Here is a 13450-nt window from a genome sequence, read left to right as displayed (position 1 = left end):
GTAGGAGAATAGAGGTCAACATCGCCATACAATGTCAGTCATGCAAACGCCACCGATTAGGCTCCATTATACAGTGTGTGTGTGATCTTATGAAAATATAAAGGCCTCCATCGCAGTGTAAAAATCGGTAGCATTGCACTGTTTCGAAAAAGTCCCAGAGTTAAAGTTATTGCTTTCAGAACTCCTTCAATACAGCCGTTCTATGTACTGAACCCGACTGTGAGCTGCGGTCTACAATAGAACTTTGTAGAAGAGGAGAGAGAATTTTTTGTGGCGTCGGCATGTACCTGTAAGGTGCAGTTCATCATGCGGACGATGTAGTCAAACTGCTGGTCGTCCAGCACAGCTCGGTTCTGCAGGACGTGCTGGTTGAGCTCCTGGGTCAGACACACCCTGGCCGCCCGGCCCTTTAGCGCCCGCAGTACTGCTGGCATCAGCTGGGGGGGGGGGGGCAGCAAACACAGGACAACAATATTAGGAGATGGCGACTTTAGGAAGATATTTATGGTTAGGTGTCATGTGCAGGAACTTCATTTTGGTTTTATAAAAAATGTTATGTTTTCAAAAGATGATAAGTCACTAGACTACCATGTAGGTCAAACCTCTAAACTAGCTATGAATTAGAGGTCGACCGATTGTGATTTTTCATCACCGATACCGATTATTGGAGGACACCCCCCCCAAAAAGAAAAGCCGATACCGATTAAAACGGCCGTTTTTTATATATATATATTTGTAATAATGACAATTACAACAATACTGAATGAACACTTATTTGAACTTAATATAATACATCAATAAAATCCATTTAGTCTTAAATAAATAATGAAACGTTCAATTTGGTTTAAATAATGCAAAAACAAAGTGTTGGAGAAGAAAGTAAAAGCGCAATATGTGCCATGTAAAAAAAAGCTAACGTTTAAGTTCCTTGCTGAGAACATATGAAAGCTGGATCCTTTTAACATGAGTCTTCAATATTCCCAGGTTAGAAGTTTAGGTTGTAGTTATTATAGGACTATTTATCTCTATACCATTTGTATTTCATATACCTTTGACTATTGGATGTTCTAATAGGTACTTTAGTATTGCCAGCCTAATCTCAGGAGTTGATCGGCTTGAAGTTATAAACAGCGCAATGCTTAAAGCATTGCGAAGAGCTGCTGCAAACGCAGTAAAGTGCTGTTTGAATGAATGCTTATGAGCCTGCTGCTGCTTACCATCGCTCAGTCAGACTGCTCTATCAAGTCATAGACTTAATTATAATATAATAACACAGTTATTAATATATGAGGATATATATATGGTCGAATCCAGAAACTGTCATTTTGAAAACAAAACGTTTATTCTTTCAGTGAAATACGGAACCGTTACGTATTTTATCTAACGGGTGGCATCTAAAAGTCTAAATATTGCTGTTACATTGCACAACCTTCAATGTTAGGTCATAATTACGTGAAATTCTGGCAAATGAGTTCGCAACGAGCCAGGCGCCCCCAAACTGTAGCATATACCCTGACTCTGCATTAAATGAACGCAAGAGAAGTGACAATTTCCATAGTTTAATATTGCCTGCTAATATGAATTTCCTTTAACTAAATATGCATGTTTTAAAAAATATACACTTCTGTCTATTGATTTTAAGGGGCATTGATGTTTATGGTTAGGTACATTCGTGCAACGATTGTGCTTTTTTCGCAAATGCGCTTTTGTTAAAATCATCCCCCGTTTGGCGAAGTAGGCAACAATTCAATGATGAATTAACAGGCACTGCATTGATTATATTCAACGCAGGACAAGCTAGATAAACTAGTAATATCATCAACCATGTGTAGTTAACTAGTGATTTTGTTAAGATTGATTGTTTTTTATAAGATATGTTTAATGCTAGCTAGCACCTTACCTTGGCTCCAGGTAGTCAGCCTGCCACGCAGTCTCCTCGTGGAGTGCAATGTAATTGGCCATGATCGGTGTCCAAAAATGCCGATTACTGATTGTTATGAAAACTTGAAATCGGCCCCAATTAATCGGCCATTCCAATTAATCGGTCGACCTCTACTATGAATCAGCTATAAACAGTTTCAAACAACTTTTATCATTCTAAAATGGCCGAGCATGGAGATGCGGTTATGGCCTTGTCTCTCACCTTCTTGGCCTCCAGCATCTTGTTGTCAAATATGTAGGTAATGCAGTTCCTGACCACCTCCAGCCTGCGAGCACTGTTAGCCAGGACATGACCATGCCTGTCCACAATGTCTCCTGGAGGAACACCACGAATCAGCGGTTATTACATCACACTCATCAGTCTACACTGAAGCTACACTGAATCCAGCTCAATTAAACCCATGCTGAGAGATGGATGGGTCACACAGAGGTCGTCCTAACACAGTGGACTGTCAGGTGGACTGGAGGACTGTCGGGTGGACTGTTGGGTGAACCCGACACACTCATCAGTCTACCCTGAAGCTACACTGAACCCGGCTCAATTAAACCCATGCTGTGAGATAGATGGGTCACATAGAGGTCATCCTAACACAGTGGACTGTCTGGAGGCTTGCCGGGTGGCGTGTATCAACCTCTTTACACCAGAAATCAAGCCAATCCATCAGACAAAATCTCATGTTGGCATCTCTGCTAACTTCTAACCCACAACCCAATAGGAATGTCTACATCAGTCTTTCAACCGTCCATTCACTCCACTACTTAATCCCACCATCTCATGCCTATGGCGCTCCACCCCCCAGCCCACACTATCCCCTCCACTCAGTCTTTCCCACCCAGCCTGGCACACTCACCCAGTGGGGGTCCGGAGGGCACCATGCCATTGAGCTCGGCCTTGACCATGGGCGGGGCGGTCTTGAGCTTGGCGGCGGCGTGGTCGACGAAGAGCTGGACTGTGACGTCGTCCAGCGGAGGGAAGATGGCCAAGTTCTTGGGTTCATTGTGACCAGGGCTCTCAGCTGGCCGCTGCACCTTATGCATGGCCACGACAGGGTATGGGTTCTCCTGATGGGGGGAGAATATAAGGTGAGCGACCATAAAGGTGTAGGGGGAGAAAGGTCAAAGAAAAGAGGTAAGTGGTTATTTTAGTTACTACATTACATACAGATGGAGGATCTTAATTTGACCTTAAATTGTCACAGCAACAGGATTTCAATGCTTAGTCCATGATGTTACTTGGCTAATAGCCAAGTTAGGCTATTAGCTTGGTTAGGCTATTAGCTGGCCAAAAATAGGCAACATGAAAAGTGCAAAATAGGACTATTCCATGTCAGAATGTACCAAAAATTGTTTTGGTGTCTCAGATTGTTCATAGAAACTTTATTGGGAGGAAGGATGGTTGATACTCTTTGTACATTGTAACACAAACCATTGAGAAAATAATGAAAGTGAACATTTCAGTCCCCTTTTAGACCTGTAAATGCCTCCCCTGTAAGACCCAATGATCCATGACCTGTACATGATACAGATAACACTATAAGGAGTATAATGACACCAAGAGGTTCTCTAAAATATGGAATATTGATGCTTTCTGAAATACAATTACACACATTAATTCATTCAACATTTTTAGACATCGTTTTAAACAATTTACTCTACAAGCAATTTTACCTCCCAAAAAATTAGGTACTGAACAAATTTCAGGTCTGCTGAGTGCAAACGTGTAAATTCTGTGCAACTTCTGGTGCGCGTTTACTGTGAACACTGAGGCTGTACCCGCTTTAAGTTACCGTTTTAACAGTGGCCAATTAAGCTTCTGTTGCTATTTGATCATATGTAGGCCTATCAGAGTGGTATACCATAAAAAAAACTATAGAGAAAATGCATCCCATAACATTTTAACATGGAAATAGCTGTTCTATCATTCAGCCAACAATAGCAGCTAATGTGTGGTGTTCAACATAGGCCTAAATTCCATGAGACTTTAAAAAAAAAACATGTAGGGATTTCCATTAACCTGTTTATGCACTTGTCCTTCAGACAAGGTGACTGAAAATGTCATGTTTGATACATTTTATTTTGTATTATTCCCATACCATTATTACATAGAATACGACAAATTATACTACCCTCTGCCTTGGCTAATTCAAGCCTGTCTCAAAATACAACACTGCCCCTTTAAGACAGAAAAAAAGCTCTTCACCTGACTTGCTTTTCAAAGATGGCTAGAAATGCACACATTATGTGCTCTTGTCGGAAGCAACCACTCCCCCATTGCTGACTAGAAATGTGCTAATAACTCACTTAATAGCCAAGAAACTGAACAAATGTACACACTAGGACACATGCAAAACAAGCATATCTGCACACAATCACTGATGCTGTAAACACAGTCCAGTTAAAAGGGAAAAGCAAAGATCCATATATGGCAATGATCTATTTGCATATAGAGATACTGCAGCCCTGATTGGTTATGGCACACCAGTCTGTGTGTGGAGTATGGGCCTGACTAGTTGATCGTGTTAACTGAAAGGGGAAAAGCAGGAAGTTGACTGAAGTTCAATCTCGTGCTTCTCTGCGCGAGTTGATATGTCTTCTGCACGGCAGTCCCGGGGAGCTGCGCACCTGCGCACGAGCGGAGCATAGAGGGAACATTGTCTACAAGTATATCAAATTTCCAGAGTGGGCTCTCTGCTACTTTTAAAGTTCTGAAACATTTTATGAGCACCACCAACACAATGAATGGGAAAATGAATTCAAAAGGGAATTCCCTATGCTGGTGATTTGCTAAACGTGCAATCCTACATGAGGCTGTAATTGGTTAATGACCTTTTATGCCAATCGCTATATACAAAATGGATAATTTCTTCAAAAGCAGCAGAGAGACCACACTGGAAACTTGCTGTGTTTTAAGAGTATAGTTCCAAACAATGTCTTAAAATAAACTAAATCAAAAAGGATACTTTTGAGATATGAACAGAAGTTTTAATGTTGAATAAATTAAAGTGTTTTTTTTCAGAATCAAGACATACCCCATATTTTAGAGCACACTGTAATATATATATAATAATATATGCCATTTAGCAGACGCTTTTATCCAAAGCGACTTACAGTCATGTGTGCATACATTCTACGTATGGGTGGTCCCGGGGATCGAACCCACTACCCTGGCGTTACAAGCGCCATGCTCTACCAACTGAGCTACAGAAGGAGTATAATGACACCAAGAAGTTAACTGTTCCATGTACAGTTCACAGATCATAGGGTCTTACAGGAGGGTATGTTTAAGTCTAAAAAAGGGCCCAAAACGGCTACTTTCCTCATGATTTTCTGTGATACCAAAAATATTCCTGGGCCATGCTGGTGTGAAAATCGGCCTATACTGTTAAAATAACCACGTTTGTTTGGGTTTTCAGTGAATTTTACATAAATCACGAAGCTCATCAGCATAAATTCTCAGCAACAAAAGGGTGATAAAATCATGATCCTGCATCTGTAAATAAAATCAATAAACATGTTTTTATTTTTTTTTATGGACAACATACGTTTTTGAAAAGCTGCTCGGCTAGCTCCTTGATATGGTTCATGACTTTGTGAGGACTGCACTCCTCCTGGCGAATACGCTCCACCTGATTGGCTATCAGCTGTCCACAGGAAAAGAAAAACATGAAGTTAGAATGCTTTATCCTTCACATCTTTACCACTGATTGGGAAGGTGTGTGTGTGTGTGGGGATACTCACGTCATCGAACAGGTCTGTAGGTCTGTAAGGTGGCCCTCTCTCCGATATGAACCCAGCAAATGCCATACCGTCCAAAACCTTCATCAAGAAGTCATCCTCAGTCAGAGCCCTCTGGCCCAGGAACGCAGCCTGGAGGAACACACACACTCATCAGGCCTGAGATTCTTGTTCCACTCTTCCTCTCTAAGTGTTAGACTCAAAACAGACAGTTCGCAGGTCTGTTTAGAGCTAAATGTTTTTCTCCTCCAGGAAGACATTAAAGTGATATATTCCATTGTGTTCATAAAGATCGTAGTGTTGTATGAACTTGTATGAACACAACGTAATATATCACCTTAGGAATCAAGTTCAGAGAGATAAAAGGTGATGTGTACCTTATGGAAGCGGATGACTGGTTCAGGGTGGATCCGGATGATGTGCAAACACCAGCGATAGCCATGGAACAGCTGGCCGAACAGCCACAGAAACACCGCCCGGATCTCCTTATCCTGCAACACACAGACAGGGAATTATAACATACTGAGGGGAAAGTATGGGACAGCTGGACAGTAAGCCTGGGAAAGCTCAGAAATCCAGAGACCTTGCTGCAGCATTGACCCAAACAAAGGGACAGAGACTTTCTCACATTTACATTTGAGTCATTTAGCAGACGTTCTTATCCAGAGTGACTTACAGTAAGTAGTGAGTGCAATTTTATTCATACTTTTTCCAAACATCTTCCACCGAGGATGGAAGGGCTCTACATTACCTGGATCTTGAGTGTGGAGGGTTGTGTGGAGGAAGGGGGGAAGGCATGGTCAGCTATCTCCAGCTCTGGGTCCAACACCTACAAACGCAACAAGATGGCAGGAATCACATTACAATAACATGGACAGAAATATAATCAAACAGTCTTCTCATTACATCCGTTCAGTTCATCAATATTATTCAGTACATAAATCCTACAGCAGCTGCTGCTATATTTAGGCTTTCGGACACTGCTTCATCGGGTACCATAAATTACAATATGCGGTCAGAAGCTTTTAAGAAGATGAGAATTCTAGGAAGCCCCTCTCATAAATGAGACATGTGGCTTCAGACTAAGCAGCAAACACCCATTAACTAAATTAGCTGCAGCATCTCCTATTCACAGTCCTATTTATATTTGGGGATGGTGATGTGAATAAATTCAGCTAATCGCTGAGAGTAGCAGAGTACCTAGATAAGCCCACACCTAACGGTTGCTGCCCAACTATCTCTAGACGCATCACAGCAACAACCTTCACCCACCACCCGCCTCCACACACACACTGCACTCCACCAACCCCCACCACCCACACACACACTGCACCCCACCAACCCCCACAACTTTTCCAGATGATTAAACAAATTAATTATCCCTCCAGTTGCAAAAGCTATCGCTTTTCACGCTCGGCAATTATCCTCTCTGTGCTGGTCTGGGTGAAGGTCACTTAGACTCAGGCCTGTTATGTTACGTGAGCCGGCTGGGAGGCGGAGGCTGGGACTGGGGAAATGTGTCCCTCCCTGACAACGTAGGTCAGACCCCATCCAGACTGACAGGGCCATGGGTCCTGGGGCTGGCGCCGCACAGACTGACAGTGCAGACAGACAAATGCAGGGTGAAATTGACCCCATGATCACACACACACACAATGTGCTTCATTGGTTATGGAAGGAAGCATGTGTGCATACATGTCACATGAACGCAAAGTGTTTTATTGACTCAGGACACAGAGGACTAGCACTTCCAGTGAAATTCTCCCTGCATTATCGGGCTCTGGTCTCATTCCAGCCATGCAGGGTCACCGGGCCAGCACTACAAGTCTCTATGGCCCACACAGGTTAGGACAGAGGGAGACAGGGGGAAGAAAGGAGGAAAGAACAGAGGGAAGAGGGAGAGGACTGTATATTGTATTGTAGAATGGTCAGGTCCCATCACAGGACTGGTTGTTCTGAGATGGAACAATTTTACAGTCCCTATTACTTACCAGAGCAGGTATTAGCTGGTACCTAGCTCTTTCTACTGTTTTGTTCATCAAACACCACGGAATGTTTAAACATGGTAATGACGGACAATGGAAAAGTATACCGGTTTAGGAGCAGGTCCTTTTCAATGTACCTCTGACCGAGAGGACACAATAACAGCCTAACCCTGTCTCTTTAGCCTTTTCTTACCCCCCTCCCCTCTTCTCCTGTTCAGTCTAGCCGTAACAGATTGGCTAGTAACCGTGCAGATTGAGTATGGCTCGTGTTTCATGCCCTCCAGCCAATAGAGATCATAGAGACCGGCCTGATATAAACCCCATTGGTCTCAGACAGACAGCCTTGGAGAGTTACAAAAGCATAAACACTGTATACTGTCATATGTACTAAGATATAATTCACCACGGACATGTCAGAAAACAACCCAAATTGGAATTCATTCATAACAGTTAAGAAATGTGCCAAAAAACGAATGAAGTACGCATTTTGAGAAGTCCCGAGCAATGTCTGTTTGGCAATATTCTGAGCAATCTACGCCAAGTCCATATCAAATGTTCCTTCATATTAAAACATACAACTCTTATCCTGATAAAGAAATGAGGGGAGGAAGACAATTATATCTAGGGAATAATATGTTCCCAAATATTTCTCATGTGGGACTGCATGTCAGATTGTATAATTCATCTTCTCCCTCTGGTCTAACTCTGATAACACAAACACACTGTTTGGGCTGTGGGAATCAATGCCAATGTCATACAGGCAAACAAAAAAAACTCCTCTTTTGGCTGCAGATTGTAGTATCATTTCATTCATTGAAGATGGGAAGATCCATTTCATAATTCTTTATCGGACTACTGTGTATTACAGTAAACTCTGCACGTGGCAACTCACACCAATTGTGAAACTAAAAACGGACATAACCTCATGAACAGTTCAAGACTGTATTGTTTTTATAGTTGTGACTCTTGGGTAATTTCGATATTGTTTTATAGGGTTGAGTAATGGTAGTGCCGATCTCTTACAATTAGAATTTAAGATTGTGATCAAAGTAATTTCCCACAAACATATGATTGCATACAATATCAAAGAGAATCATTCAATAAATAAATTCTGCCACCATTTGTTTGTTGTAGCTATTGATGGGAAAGCTATGGCATGGCTCGCCTCTACTCCACATAGAAACAAATGCTTAAGCCAGCTAGGTAGATACCAACGATAGGCAGGCCCAGTCAGGAAATCAGATTTGTTTTACATAACATGGATCTTATCTGAACAAGAGGAATTTCCAGATTGTGCTGGCAGTGAGAAGCTCGATTACAATAAGGAACTTGATCTTATTTAGAAAAGGAGTTGGTTCAGAAGTAGTAAATCAACATCTCAATGTGATGCTGTGGTTAAACCACTATAGCTGTACCTGGTTCAGGGTAATGCATAGTGGGAGTCCCTGTGTTGGGTTAACGTGCTGTACTGGTATTGGTGACTGATGTAGCTGTATGAAGTGAAGGTGTAGAAGTCTGAAGGGTGTTGCGGTGGGGTGTGAGTGTTGTCGTCATGGTAGTTACCATGGAGAGGGCGGTCTGGGTCTGCTGCAAGAGGGGGTCGGGGAGCAGGGAGATGTGGACACACTCCGGGATGGTCACTGTGCCTCCGTCCAGGTCAGCGATGATCACGTCCAACTGTAGAACACACACGGACGGCCCAGTCAGTACGATATCTTTGATTGATCTTGTAAGAGATCACTATACTGTAAACTGTACATGAGGCCAAGTGTGCTGATTGATAACAGTAGTGACTGACAGAGCCAGACACAAATGCTTGTCAACAGCTGTTCACTACAGAACTTTACCTACTGCAGCAGTGATATGTACCTTTTACCGGGAACATTTTAAGGGGTGAGAAGCGATAACCTCTCACCCCTTACACTCCATGATCAAATCGATCTACCAGAGCCATGTGACTGTATCGTATACTATATTATACAGACAGACGGTCTGCTGTTAAAGTCATTACATAACAAAGCATGGCGAGGGACCACATGTAGTGTGACGCACCCTAATCTAGACCTCAGAAACATGACACTATAATGGCTGTGTTTTCATAGACCTAGTCCCAATCTGAAATGTATTTAGTGCCTAGCCCACTACTGCTATTTTACCTGCCTTCACTCTAAAATGTACCTTGTTTTTATTGAATATCCCTTTGTATTATTTTTTCCTCAGAGCTTTGAGATAACCAATGAAAAGCGATATACAAAATAAACGTATTATTAGTATTATTCATCTTTATCATTAGTTTGTCCTTAATAATGAAGGAAACACTTTCAAAGTCATCCAACATTCCAATGAATATAGAATGAAGACACTTAATTTACGTGTCAGGTATATTGCGAATGTGCCTTGGCATTGGTTACAGAGACTATTGTGTTAGTACTGCGAGATATTTAAGCGAAAAGAGGTTTCAGATGGCCAAAACACAGCAGGTCTGGGTTGTTGAGTGAGATTAATTATAGATAAGGAAGGAAGGCCAGAGAACTGACAAACACATATCTAGTAATCAAGATAGTACTACACAGTCTTTACTGGCAGATATGCTTTACAAATGCATACACTGACGGAATATATAAACATTACATAGAAAATAAAAAAAAGAAGTATTGTAGATTGGAACATACGGTCATGCTACCCACCAGTTCCTGGGTCTCGGAACGGAAGAAAGAATTGACCCCGATGATGAAAGGCGTGGGCGTGCTCAGCACCTCCAGGAGTTTTCCCGGCAGGATGGGGACGTACGTAAAACTGACGGGAGGGAAAACAAGAGGACAACAGATAAAGAAGCAATCAGATTAGGAGATGATATGATAAGTGTGAGGAAATCATAAAATTCCCCAAACAGACCAATATCTTATTAATCAAATCCCTGTAAATTCCCTATATTAAAAGACATCTATGACCCTATTTTACAATGAAAAACACATACACACAGTCGCGCACATACACATACATACACACACCTGTATTTGAGGGGGAACATGATGGCCAGTAGTGCTCTGCAGGCGTCTGTTAGTCTCTGGTAGCTGCTGGACAGGAACAGGATTTTGTGTTCCGTCAGAGCAGCACAGAACAGATACAGGACGTTCACTATACCTGAGAGCAACAACATAACAGAAGTACAGTATTCACTTCACCTGCAGGGAAAGACCGACTGCGTGGATTGTAAATATCAAATGTATCTTCGAACAAATTATCATGCAGGCATAAAGACTGATATACACACACAATACCCCAAAATGATGAGCAAAAACAGGTTGTTCAAATGTTTTGATAATTTATACCAAATAAAAAACTGAAATACCTTATTTACACAAGAATTCACACCCTTTGCTATGAGACTCAAAATTGAGCTCAGGCGCATCCTGTTTCCATTGATCATCCTTGAAAGGTTTCTACAACTTGGTGATGGTCACTGACAGAGCTCCAAAGTTCCTCTGTGGAGATGGGAGAACCTTCCAGAAGGACAACCATATCTGCAGCACCTCACCAATAAGGCCTTTATAGTAGACTGGCCAGACATAAGCCACTCCTCAGGAAAAGGCACATGACAGCCCGCTTAGAGTTTGCAAAAAGGCAACTAAAGAACTCTGACCATGAGAAACAAGATTCTTTGGTCTGATAACCAAAATTGAACACTTTGGCCTCAATGGCAAGCATCACATCTGGAGGAAACCTGGCACCATCCCTTCGGTGAAGCATGGGTGGCAGCATCATGGTGTGGGGATGTTTTTCAGCGGCAGGGACTGGGAGACAAGTCAGGATAGAGGCAAAGATGAACGGATCAAAGTACAGAGAGATCCTTGATGAAAACCTGCTCCAGAGCGCTCAGGATCTCAGACTGGGGCAAAGTTCAACCTTCCAACAGGACAACGACCCTAAGGAGACAGCAAAGACATCGCAGGAGTGGCTTCAGGACAAGTCTCTGAATGTCCTTGAGTGGCCCAGCCAGAGCCCGGACGAACATCTCAGGAGAGATGTGAAAATAGCTGTGCTGTGACACTCCCCATCCAACCGAGAGAGCTTGAGAGGATCTACAGAGAAGAATGGGAGAAACTCCCCAAATACAGGTGTGCCAAGCTTGTAGTGTCATTCCCAAGAAGACTTGAGGCTGTAATCGCTGACAAAGTTGCTTCAACAAAGTACTGAGTAAAGGGTCTGAATACTTATGTAAATGTGGTATTTCAGTTATTTATTTTTATACATGTGCAAAAATGTATATTTTTTGGCCAAAATGCCTGAAAAGCTGTTTTTGTTGTGTCATTATGGGGTATTGTGTGTAGATTGATGAGGGGGAAAAACGATTAAATACATTTTTGAATGAGGCTGTAACGGATGTATATATAGTTTGGGGTCACTTAGAAATGTCCTTGTTTTTGAAAGAAAATAAAAAAAATTGTCCATTAAAATAACAAATTGCTCACCGGTAAATGACTATTGTAGCTGGAACTGTCAACAGTGAAGAGGCGACTCCTGGATGCTGGCAGAGCTCCTCTGTCCAGTGTCTGTGTTCTTTTGCACATCTCAATCTTTTATTTTTATTGGCCAGTCTGAGATATGGCTTTTTCTTTGCATCTCTGCCGAGAAGGCCAGCATCACAAAGTCGCCTCTTCACTGCATTGAGACTGGTTTTGCGGGTACTATTTAATGAAGCTGCCAGTTGAGGACTTGTGAAGTGTCTGTTTCTAAAACAAGACACTAATGTACTTGTCCTCTAACTCAGTTGTGCACCGGGGCCTCCCACTCTTTCTATTCTGGTTAGAGACCGTTTGAGCTGTTCTGTAAAGGGAGTGGTACACAGCGCTGTACGAGATCTTCAGTTTCTTGGTCATTTCTCGCATGGAATAGCGTTCATTTCAATAGCCTTACTTTCTCAGAACAAGAATAGACTGACAAGTTTCATAAGAAATTATTTCGTTTCCCAACATTTTGAGCCTGTAATCGAACCCACAAACGCTGATGCTCCAGATACTCAACTAGTCTAAAATGCCAGTTTTATTGCTTCTTTAAATCAGCACCACAGTTTTCAGCTGTGATAACATAATTGCAAAATGGTTTTCTAATGATCAATTAGCCTTATGAAATTATAAACTTGGATTAATTTACACAACGTGTCATTGGAACACAGTGATGGTTGCTGATAATGGGCCTCCCATTTTTTTTAATATGTATTATTTATTTTTTTATCTGCCGTTTCTAGCTACAATAGTCATTTACAACATTAACAAAGCGTACACTGTATTTCTGATAAATTTGATGTTATTTTAATGACCAAAAAAGTGTTTTTCTTTCAAAAACAAGGACATTTCTCAGTGACCCCAAACTTTTCAACGGTAGTATAGAGATATATATATATATACACACACACTTTTGCCTTGATTCCAGTACTCATATCAAATATAGGCCTGTGATTTGCATTCATTTAGAAATTCAACAATTGGCGAAGGTCTTCTCTCAAAGGAACATTGGACTTTGATTGGTCCATATCACTGATCATAAAGTGCCCCATCGGTCCAGGGCTGAATAAGCTGCATCGTGATTTGCCTTACCAAGCTGTCTAAAGAGATGGGCTACACTGCTGCCGCTGACAGGGAGGGAGTCGTTGATAGGAGTCTGGATGACCTGTCGATCGCCCGCACCCAATGTTATAGTCCTCTAGAGAGACAAAGAGAGAGAAAAAGAGAGAAAGAGGGACACGTGGAAAAAGAGAACAGATCATGTGAACGCCCTTTCTTGGGGGA

At 41.9% G+C, this 13450-nt stretch overlaps 1 protein-coding gene across 11 annotated transcripts in view; it reads right to left on the bottom strand.

The window, feature by feature from the left end:
- The window catches only part of LOC118392438 (myotubularin-related protein 5-like), a 67641-nt gene that overhangs the window by 19475 nt on the left and 34716 nt on the right, over positions 1 to 13450 (bottom strand). For 8 of the 11 annotated variants that reach the window (XM_052460314.1, XM_052460315.1, XM_052460318.1 and 5 more), the window contains 11 exons: positions 13259 to 13364; positions 10673 to 10805; positions 10334 to 10457; positions 9225 to 9338; positions 6428 to 6505; positions 6054 to 6167; positions 5680 to 5808; positions 5484 to 5582; positions 2793 to 3003; positions 2144 to 2256; positions 288 to 437 (listed from right to left, as the gene is read on the bottom strand). In XM_052460314.1, coding sequence (XP_052316274.1) covers positions 288 to 437; positions 2144 to 2256; positions 2793 to 3003; positions 5484 to 5582; positions 5680 to 5808; positions 6054 to 6167; positions 6428 to 6505; positions 9225 to 9338; positions 10334 to 10457; positions 10673 to 10805; positions 13259 to 13364 — 1371 coding nt within the window. The remainder of the gene's footprint in view (positions 1 to 287; positions 438 to 2143; positions 2257 to 2792; positions 3004 to 5483; positions 5583 to 5679; positions 5809 to 6053; positions 6168 to 6427; positions 6506 to 9224; positions 9339 to 10333; positions 10458 to 10672; positions 10806 to 13258; positions 13365 to 13450) is intronic. The other 3 variants (XM_052460316.1, XM_052460323.1, XM_052460324.1) reach the window with 1 other exon arrangement.

The sequence above is a fragment of the Oncorhynchus keta genome, chromosome 13 (assembly GCF_023373465.1).
Source record: "Oncorhynchus keta strain PuntledgeMale-10-30-2019 chromosome 13, Oket_V2, whole genome shotgun sequence".
In the NCBI taxonomy this organism is placed as follows: Eukaryota; Metazoa; Chordata; class Actinopteri; order Salmoniformes; family Salmonidae; genus Oncorhynchus; species Oncorhynchus keta.
This window is presented reverse-complemented; position numbering and strand designations above follow the sequence as displayed.